We start from the raw sequence: 10,951 nt of genomic DNA, 5'->3' as shown, positions 1-10,951 counted from the left end.
GGTAAGAATCATAATCAGTAGACTCTCAGTCAACATATTAAGTAATGAATATAATAAGATATTAAAATAGAGTACCTCTTCGTCGACGAATATTAGTTGCCAATGAATACCCTCACCATTTGTATTTTTGTACTCTTTTGTTAAGCTTCATCGAATGATTAAGACTTTAATCACCCACTCAGTTGCATATCATGAACACAAACGAAATCTTGAATTGCGTATAGAAAGAAAACGAACCACTTCTATTCTCGGAGCTGAGGTATATGAAGAATGGCTTTTTGGTCCCTTTCGTCCAGTGGTTAGGACATCATCTTTTCATGTCGAAGACACGGGTTCGATTCCCGTAAGGGATAGGTACTCATTCCCGGCCGCTTTCAGTTAGTGTTTCTTCAAACTTGCTAATAGGTAGGCATTGGTTCTCGAGCTCTTCCACACTTGTCATTGTATGGATGTAGTAGCTAGGATGTATTAATACAATATATATTTGTGACATAAATGTGAATTATTTCTATCTAATTAGTATTCTTTAGGTCAAACAATAAAGATGCTCAAGAATAGAATATTCACCAAACATATACTAATTCTTATTTTTTTAATTTTAAAACTGAACAACTTCAACTAACAATAGTATAAATATCACGTTAATTGAAGCAAGTAAATACAAGGTGGAGAAATATTACCAATTTTGGTGGTGCCGAAAGTAAGAAACCTGTTAAAAGTATTACAACATGAAGAAATAGTAATGTAATTTCAAATTGAGATAAATCAATAAAAAAGAAAAAAATTACTGTAATGAAAGTATTACAAACGAAATGACTTCAAAACGGAAAATCTTTGGCTGACAATCTTTTGACTTGTTATGGCAATAGCTTTATTTGTTGATCCTTCTAATGTTTTTCAACTACTTAGGAAATATGTTTAACTGCCTAATAATTGATGCTCAAATAACTAGTCAGCTAAATAATATTTTGAAGTTCAATATATTTGGCTAAACAATCAACAAGGAAATCCATTTAGGGAAGAGTCTTTGTAACATGGACCGATCGTTGTTGGGTGAAAGTTTATCCACACTGGGTGTTCACACAAAACCAATGAATGTAAGACATACATCTTGCATATATACTTTTTTAACACTTAACTACGGTTAAGTGATATGCATTTTTACTTTGAAAATTGTTGATTCTTAAGGTTAATTCATTTTATATGAAAAAATTAGCAATAGATTAGTGATAAAATTAATAACTAATTCAGTTTATTTGTTCCAATGAAGTACTGCTTACATTAAAGCTAATTTTTTTTAAAAAAGGTTTGTATTTTAATAAAAGGTATGCAACACGACATGAAAAAACACTTATGTATACAATCAAAAACTAATTTATGTCTCCTAGTTATAGTTTTGGCATTAAATTGTTGATCCTTTAGGTAGTCTTGGCTAATCTGTGGGCATCTCAAAGCGGCAAAGCGGCAAATCAATTTCCTCAAACCAACATTCAAGAAGGTTAACTAACACCTAACATCTCATCCAATTATGCATATAGTCCCAAAGAATTTCCCCTATATAAACCCTATAGAGATGATTAAACTCAAATCAACTCAAAACACAACATAATTTCCTTGTAAAACAAAGTCATCAAGCAAATTATACAACAATGGTGCCTTTCAGCAATTGCTCAATCCTCTGCGTGATCATAACATTATTTTCCTTATCAAACATCACCACAAGTCATGCTGCTCGTAGCCTACTGCAACTTCCAAATTTGCCAATGACCCCCTCGTTGCCTCAGCAAACAATGCCACAATTACCCATTATTCCCAATTTACCAACATATGTTGCCACCATTGCCAAGCATTACATCTTTGCCAACAGTTCCAACAGCTAATAGACCATTGCCATCGTTGCCTACGTTTTCCTCTGTCGAAAAAATGACTTTGCCTCCAATGTCTGCCAATATTCCTCTTCCAACATGCCATCATTTTCGAACATTCCCACAAATCCAACACTTTCACATATATGTTGTCGTTAGTTTTTTGGGTGGGTTAAGGGATTTCATATGTTTTTATTAATAAACAAAAGGGAACAAAATTCTAAGCCCAAAAGTGGCCAAGACCCAAATTACAAATTGGAAACTACTACATTAAAAATAGGCAAGAGCAGCTGAAGGGTTCAAGAACTCCATTAATAGATCCATCAGGAATCCTTAGCAACAAATTAAGATGAACGCCGGCAGCTTGGTTTCTTCCACACCATCGCATCCTTTCGACCACCATTCTCTACAAACAACATCATGTTCGGCTTGTAATCACTTATACGTCAAAAATTCTCACTGACGTTATGATTCTACACCAATGAAGACTTCTTCAACATGATTGTGGTAGATCTATGCTGGCTTAACATGGATGTGGCTTTGTATCTCTACATAAAAAAAATGGACCCTCAAATGAAGGTAAAGTTGCCTCTGACCCTATTCAAAGTGAAAAATTTGAAGCTGCATTTACTTTACTTTTCAAACTATTAGTTTATCCTCTCAACAGATTGAACTCCTAAGGAGTTGATACCACTGTTTGAAAAAATAACCTCCCAGTTGAAAAACAAAGTATCTAGAATATACTGAAGCATCACATATGTATTTGTTGAACTTTCGATCATTATCAGCTTTGTGTTCCGTAACCTGTATTTTGTACTCTTTTAATTCTCAGATTTGGTATATTGTCCCTTTCCATTTGAATAATTGTTTGTGCTTGAAGAGGAGTTTCCTGCAAATTTGAGAATTGTCTTCGGTGTATCTGCAAAATCAACAGCATGGTTAGCAAAAAAATTTGCCAGATTGTTCCCTTCCCGATAGGTATGCACCACCTCCACTTCTATATCCATCATCAATCTCTTTATGTATCCAACATCCAACGATATCAACCAGGGGACCTCCCAAATTCCATTTATGTGCAACACTTGCAGGTGAAACGTAATAACTTGGATAAATAAATAAACAGAAAACAGAGTGGCTATTGATAAAGAAGAAAATAAATTTATGTGAGATCACAGAAATAACAATATCAAGAACATAACGACTCATGATAAAGAGAATGAAATGAAATAAGCTAGATAAAGGCATACACGGTAAACAGGGAAAACAGAGCAGCTCTTGATAAATAAAGAGGAGAATTTTTTTTTACCCGACAATGATGTATTTAATTGAGGCACAGAAAAGAGAAACATATTAATGGACAATGACATGTTGTTGGGGGGAATTATATAGATGAATGAAGTATATGTAAAGGTTTGAGGAGATGGAAAGATCACAAAATGCAGAAATAATCACAGCAGATGAAGAGATGTGGTCTTATTTTCAAGTTATTAGTAGTAGTATTCATTGAATTGGGTTGACCATTTAAAATTAATTTAGCATAAATATCAAAAGATATGAGATATATGTTATATTTCGTACACATATTTAGTAGAGTAGTGGAAAAGACTCTTAGTGACATTATTATTATTTATTTAAAAGATTCTTAATTGGTTATTCAATATCCGAAGGGTATTTTCGTTTTGGATCAGAATTAAAGCAATGGAACTTGAGAGTTGGAAAAGGGTGGTTACAGTGATCGAGGGAGATTGAGCAACAACTATACGTTTCTGGAGAATTAAATTAGGGCGGAGATTATCAGCAAATTTATTTTTTAATAAATTAATATTTAAGTTATACTGTAGGGTCAAAATGGTAAATCAACTTTGGGGTTAAGCTCTTCTCAGTTATAGTAATATATGATATATGATGATATGATATGATGATTATTTGACTTCTGCGACATTCTAAAGCTTGAAATTGATAATGCGAGAATAAGGCGTGTTTTATTAGACAATATAACCTATAGCTGAGTACTTTTATGCACAAAACGCCTCATAAATGTTGCCTTTTTTTCTTTTTGTATATATATCACATGTTACTACTATTAACAATAGTTAATAGCAGTGTTTTAAAAGGCAGGGGCGTGGGACAAGCTGTTTTACTTAGCATAGGGTGAGACATAAGCCTTGAGACGTGGCGTAAGTCATATGGATCTTTAGATTTTTAATTTACAATATATAGTATAATAATATAATAACACAATATTATAAAAATACATCAATAGTTTTAAATAATTACAAACATGATCAAGGAAACTCATAGAAAATAAAACTTATAATATTATTATACAAGTATAAATAATCTAATATCTTAACTTTCTAATAATAAAAGAATCATTATTTCGAAAAATATATTAATATCATACTATACAATTTACCCCCCAAAAAAAGATAATCAATAAAACTTATTAGTATTATAATAAAAACATCACTCTATCATGGATAAAAATAAAATTACTTTCGAATAACTAAATAAAATATGATAATTTTAAGGCATATGACAAAAACGTGAAGACCAATGATAAGTGAAAAACATAAATTTTCGCTATGTATTTTTAAAAGAAATGTTACGTAATATATAATCAGTCTTCCTGTGTTACCAAATAGTAAATATGCGATACTACAACTTGTTATTTGAGGACTCTCAATCTTCTTATTTCTATAAATTAAAAAACGATTAAGTATCATTCACTTATTAAGAATTATGTTGGTCAACAATGTTAACAAAAGAATTTAACACATAATTTATGTAAGATTTGTTAGGCAAGCCCTGAGCATTGGGTATGCTTAGGGTGTACAACTAGATGCTTAGAGTGTAAGTGTTACAGAACTAAGTCTCACACTTGAGTCTCGAGGCGTTTTGCTAGAGATCCACCCGAGGCAAGTCCCAATTGAGTTCTTTAAAACACTGGTTAATAGTACTGGCTCTGGTCATAATGCTGAGATGACCAAAATGGTGTTGAGGCTTTTTTCCTTTCCAAATGACACATAACTTTGTTATAATGAACAATTATTACCATGTATAAAAATTGATTGAAAAAGACTTGTTTTGTTTTTGGTAAAGTAATTTAAAAAGAGTTGATATAGTGGATCTTCTCCCCCTCATATATTTCATTTGTTTTTCTCACTGCCGTAGTTTCCAAATGCAGGTCAAAATACTTCCGATGTCACAGCTGGGAAATGGAATAGTACAAGAATCGGATCTTCCGTGGAATTGAAATTGAAATGTGGATATATGTAATCGTGCTGAGTCATGCAATCAAAAATCAGTGTTGAAAAGCCAAAGTATGAATGGATCTGTTTGTAGGAATGGAGAAGTAGTTGTATCTGCTGTTGAATTGTCACAATTTTTCAGCGATGGAGAAACCCTAGCCTTAATACAAAATGTGAAATTGGCGACACCAAACTAGTAATGTTTTCAAGAGGTTCCCCACTCCGTGTGTTTTGTTTCGGTTTAAGTGAGTAACTAACTAACTCACTAATTACTTTCATTTTCCATCAATACTACTTTTCTCACTCAATGCATATGCAGCCGGATACCTGGTTCTCACAACTACTCCTATTCTTGGAGTTATTTGTTTCTGCCATGGTTCACATATGTCTATTTCTAGGTTTTGTCAGGTATTTACTTGGACTACTCCATGCATTTATTTACTTTTCTTTACAACTCTTTCAAGTTTTTCCTTTCTGCAGCATTCTGGTTTATCTGATCTTAATCCTGGCAATGCTGTTCTAATGGACAGTGGTGTAACCATAGCTCACTGGCGGAAGCTCTTCTTCCAAAAACTAGGGGTAAGGAATATGTGAGGTATCTAACATCTATTCTTCTTTGCCTCAAAATCTCTCCTCTTATTTATTTTGATACCTACATTCTTTCAAATCTCTTTGTATTTATGTAATCAATTTTTCTTATGTTCATGATATATCTCCAATTCAATGTTTCCTGGTATGTACATCTGTTTTGGTTCTTGGAATCATAACTATTTTGGAATTACTACGTAATGGGAAACATAGTTTGCTCAGCTAGTCTTTTTGGGATCACATGTTAAATTTCTTTAGGAAATTCGACAAAAACTTTTCTAAGGAGATTTGGGATTTACGCTTAATTGATTGATTGATTGAAGGAGAACTTGGAAGACTAAACTGGATAATTAGCAAAGACAAAAAGGAATGACTTCTTCCTTAAGGTAGTTCGATTTAGAGAGAAAAGTTGCTGCAAAATTGTGAAGGAGAAAGATAACAGTTTGGATCACTAAATTTAGCATTCCAATTTGTTTTCACATCATCTATGGGAAGGTAGAAGTGGAATTTGCAATTTTGCTAGAGTTACTATATATGGTGACTTTGTACAGTCAACTTAGAAAACTTTCCACTTAGGTTTTAGCTGGATTAAATACTGTCCGTATAATCTATAAGTTAGTAGCTATCTATATCTCTGAACTAAAAGAATATTTTCTTATGAACTATTGGCTTTCTGATCCTGATAAAATGTTCTTAGCCTGCAATGGTTTAATTGATGGAGCACCTACTTTTGAAAGCTTATGTAGTATTATAGTTTTAGCATACATGTGCGCAGAGATGCAAGCTAGACCACTGTTTCTAGGGTTGTACGCACTAAGTAGTTTGGTTTTGTTCGTCTTTTTTATTTACTGCAGATGTTAAGAACCTAGATTCTCTATTTTACTATGTCTATTGGTTTAAAGTACTTATTACTGACATCCATTTGAAGCACAAGCGCCACTAATGGTGATCTTTTTATTGTTATTTAGATTAGGGCTCCGGAAGATCATGGTGGATGGGACTGGCCTGAAGTATTTCCAGTGAGTACTAGTTCGGCAGAGTTTTATCCATCCCTTCCCAATTCATCTCCAAATTTTGAGCTGTCCGGCACATTTGGAGCTTCAAATGGAGCTAGACAGTCATGGAACAATATGTCTATTTCAAAGAACCCTCAGCGTCCACCATTGTCAAACTTAGATGGGATACAAGACCTGGAGAATGGATCTTCATTTCTTTTAGATTATATTGGTTCAAATTCTAAGGACACAAATACTTTCAATTCTCTTCCAGATCTCAAAATTTTAAAATCGTTTGGTATCAACAGTTCACTATTGCAAATGGACGGAAGTAGTGTCTCCTCAAGTATTGAGTTGAGACTTGGGCATCCATCCCAGCAAAGCAAAAAGTTGGGAACTTTAGCTCCACAAACTTTTGAGTATCATTCCATTGTCAAACCAATGGAATACCAACAACCATTGTTTCCAGAGCCCCTTATGCATAAAGGTCTGTTATTAGTTGTGAATTAATCCCTTTAGTTCTTGATATCTCTTTAAGCTTACACCTGTCAGTGTCACACAGCAGTTGAATCACAGGCAGTGGAAGAAAGCAAGTCAAATTTTCATATGTTGAATTCGAGTTCAATAAGTGGAAAGTGCCAGCCAGACCTTGTCAACTCCGCCTATGGACTCCACAATGCAACAAGTGAATCCAGAACTAGAAATTCCATATTTCCTGTGGTACAAGCGCAGTTCAAGGGTCCTTCAGAAAGACTACTGTACTCTGAAGATATAAAAAATATGGTTAATGGAAGTCATACTCCACCCAGAGAACCTCAGTGTAAATCCCTTACTCTAAAGTGCAACCAAATTGATTTTCATTGTGCTAGAGGTAAGATGACTAATAAGGAATTTAATGTTGATACTTCATGTGCTCTTGGACGTGGAAACAGTGATAAAGTTGTGGCCAACAATAGTGTTAATTTACACAGTGCTGCTGAGTTGAACTTTGGACTCTACTCCAAGAATTATGAAAATAAAAGGACTGTTAAGAGAATTGTGGAAGGGCTTAGTCATAGCAATCGCTTGGCCTTACATGAGAAGAACCTTCATTCATGCAAGCCCTGTGGTATTATGATGGATATGCCTGATGCTCAGAACACCCTTAATTTGTATGGGAAGACATCTTTAATTTCTCATGATGGACCCTTTGATAATGGTAATATCAGGTCTGTCTGTAAACCAATGTCTACAGCAGCTCCACCATCGCAGGCAGTCCCTTTGGGGCCATTATCAAGTTCAACTCTAATTGGAAATCAAACTCTACAACTATCTAACAAAGAGTGTTTGAATGGAAGGCAGGTTAAACTCAGTGAGAATCCAAGACCACGAACCTTGCATCATAGGTTGGAGGTTCCTACTCCTGCACCTGTCAGTTCCTCTACCACAGCCTCCAAAGGGCATATGATATGCAGGAATCCTTTTTACATAGCACCAACATCCATAAACCAGTTATATGAACCCAATGTTGTGAATATGCTACATGTGTCTAAGACTGCAGCAGTATCTGCCTTCTCTGGTGTTAGTGATTATGTGGGAAAGCATATTCAAACTATAGCTCCTATTACTGGTAAAGGACTGCTGTTTCCTTTTCAGTTTTCCCTCTATCTTATTTGATTTGTAATTGTAATGAATAGGAAGTTTATGTCCATACAGATAAGCTTGAAGGTTTTAATTTTTCAGCTTTATCACGTGGAGCATCACTGCGTGCTCAAGACTCAGGAGTGTACTGTCAGTTTTCCTCTGATTTTAATGCAGTTCACTGGCCTTACCTAAGGTAACTCTAGTGAAATATTTTCTGTAACTTTACTTTTCCATTTGCAATCAATTCTGTCTGTTAGTGTCGATGTTTGGTTATAACTCTGCCCTTGGCCTGAGTCACCCTAGAAGATAATTAATTTGTTGTATGCAGAGACTCAGTATGTACTACTCTCTCTCTCCCAGATAACTGCCATAGTTGAGGACTCCTCTCATGTTCCCTGGCTTTACCCAATTTATTTCCCTCAAGCTGATGAACATCCTCCAAAGCTGTTCTGTCCATTTGCAGTGCAAGCTATAGGACCAGTCGAGAGCGATAAAGAATAAAAGGCTAGAAGTCGACTCAGATTTATTTCAAGGTCGTATATGTATGTGTAGTATAACCTCCACTTCAAATCAATTGAATCAATGCAAGCAATGTTGCTTCCACATGCCTATTCATTGATAACCGAAGCTCTTCAAATAAATCTCCTCGGTACTTGAACTTGATTCATTAAAGCTGGCAACTCCATTCAATTAGTCGGGCATAAGCTGTTATGGTCTTTAGGGAAGGATCGATTCACAAGGCAATATATAAATTCAGCTCGTTAAAGGGAGGTCGAAACCTTAGAGTTCAATGGAAGAGAGAACTTTGATTTCTTGCTTTTTGCTAAAGTATGACTTAATGATTTATTCATCAGAACCCCCTTTAAATAGGAATCTTATTACATCAATAGGAAGTCTAATTCTTGTGAAAGTAGGAAATCTAAATCCTATTCCAAGCGAATAACTATAGCTTAACGCCTTAACCTAATCCTTGTGAAACTATTAAATATAAATCCTATTCTAGAATAATAAAGAAAGCTACTAAAATATGATTAAATAATAAATAAATCTACTTTAAAAATATAATTAAATACTTAATTAAATGGACTTTCCCGCACCCACACATTACTCCCCTCACGTTAGAAGAGCTTGTCCTCAAGCTCAAATTTCAAGGAAATCATCCAGAAAATCAGGAATAGTATCAACTTAATTATCCAATTCCAGCCTTAGCTTGAAGTTGACATTGATAAATTTCAACTCTATCAGTTTGCTGAAGCAGGACTAATTCGCCTATTAGGTTGCTTAGAGTTTAAATTATTATAGAGATGACACTAGGTGATTTCCACTTTAAAACTATGTATGTAATTAAGGCATTCTTCCTTTTTAAGATTTCTTCCCATCAACCTAAACCTTGGTGGGAAGAGATACTAGAGGGTGCGAGGTGCCCTCAAGCTGGTTTGGGAACCACTGTGGGACAGAAAAAAAGATTGAAAAAGTTGCTTCCCAAAATGACTTAGTTTGTTGATAATACCATTCTAAAGTTGTATGGGACAAGGGAAATTGACTAGTGCTTGTGTTTCAAAAAATAAAATTCTTGGATTGTGGCTCAACTTTGGAAAGCATACCTCAAAACGGATCTTAAAATTAATTAATATTGAGGACAACAATGTATATATGTAATCTTCTTTTCTTTATTTCTATAAGAGATGATAATCCAACGTGTGTAGATTGGTGAACTTTGAAACATTCTAAAAAAAATGAATGGTGAACTTTGAAGCAAAATTTTGTCAGGTGGCAATAAATTTATTTGTGCCAAAAAAAAGAAAAAGAAAAGATTGATATGAAACTTCTAGGAGCACATTTTCTCCCAAACTAAGTCTAAAAAAATATGATTATCCAATGCACCCAAGAGTGTAGCCTAGTGGTCAATGAAGTAGGTTGAGAACTATGATCTCAGGTTCAAATCTTAGGGAGGCAAAAACGCTAGGTGATTCTCCCATCTATTTAAGCCTTGGTGGACAGAACTTGTGTTGGTGGGAGGTAACAGGTATCTCAGGGAATTAGTCAAGGAGTGTGCAAGATGGCCCCGTATCGTGGCTATATCAAAAAAAGGAATATGATTATCTAACCAAGAATCATATAGAAAATGTGGATTTTGTATAACTCAACAACTTCCCGCACGTGCAATTCATCTCTAGAGTTCACATCATAATTTTAAAATTGAGATGTGAGTGAGACTAAGCTTGCCAAATGTTAGCTCTGATATGCTGTTGAATTGTGTAAACTAAGAGCCCGTTTGGATTGACTTAAAAAAAGTAACTTTTAAAAAGTAACTTTTTAAAGTGCTGAAACTTATTTTTAAAATAAGTAGTTATGTGTTTGGATAAAAGTGCTGCAGTTGAAAAAAAAGTTGTTGATGTGTTTGGCAAGTAAGTGCTGGTATACACTTTTTTTTATCAAAATGTCTGAAATACCCTTTAAGCTGTTAACATGATAAAAAGTTGATTAATTTAAGGTTTTTATACTTAAAAAAAATAAAACATAATAATAATAATAATAAACAACAACATAATAATAATAATAATAATAAGAATAAGAATAAGAATAATAATAATAGTAATAACAATAATAATAATAACAACAATAACAA

General features: G+C 34.1%; 1 protein-coding gene and 1 non-coding gene across 10 annotated transcripts in view; both read left to right on the top strand.

Moving 5' to 3' along the window:
* The first annotated feature begins 281 nt into the window (after positions 1–281).
* TRNAE-UUC (transfer RNA glutamic acid (anticodon UUC)) lies at positions 282–353 on the top strand. Its single transcript has one exon. It is a non-coding gene; the product is annotated as a tRNA-Glu (tRNA).
* A 4,633-nt stretch (positions 354–4,986) lies between these two features.
* LOC102579293 (uncharacterized) overlaps positions 4,987–10,951 on the top strand; it is a 12,571-nt gene continuing 6,606 nt past the window's right edge. For 2 of the 9 annotated variants that reach the window (XM_006345579.2, XM_015307954.1), the window contains exons 1-6: positions 4,987–5,361; positions 5,436–5,524; positions 5,597–5,695; positions 6,673–7,186; positions 7,262–8,308; positions 8,395–8,515. In XM_006345579.2, the coding sequence (XP_006345641.1) occupies positions 5,316–5,361; positions 5,436–5,524; positions 5,597–5,695; positions 6,673–7,186; positions 7,262–8,308; positions 8,395–8,515 (1,916 nt within the window). In that variant the 5' untranslated portion in view covers positions 4,987–5,315. The other 7 variants (XM_015307958.1, XM_015307955.1, XM_015307956.1 and 4 more) reach the window with 7 other exon arrangements.

The sequence above is a fragment of the Solanum tuberosum genome, unplaced genomic scaffold (genome assembly GCF_000226075.1).
Source record: "Solanum tuberosum cultivar DM 1-3 516 R44 unplaced genomic scaffold, SolTub_3.0 scf00070, whole genome shotgun sequence".
Classification (NCBI taxonomy): Eukaryota; Viridiplantae; Streptophyta; class Magnoliopsida; order Solanales; family Solanaceae; genus Solanum; species Solanum tuberosum.
The sequence above is the reverse complement of the archived record's forward strand: the minus strand, read 5'-3'. Positions and strand labels throughout refer to the sequence as shown.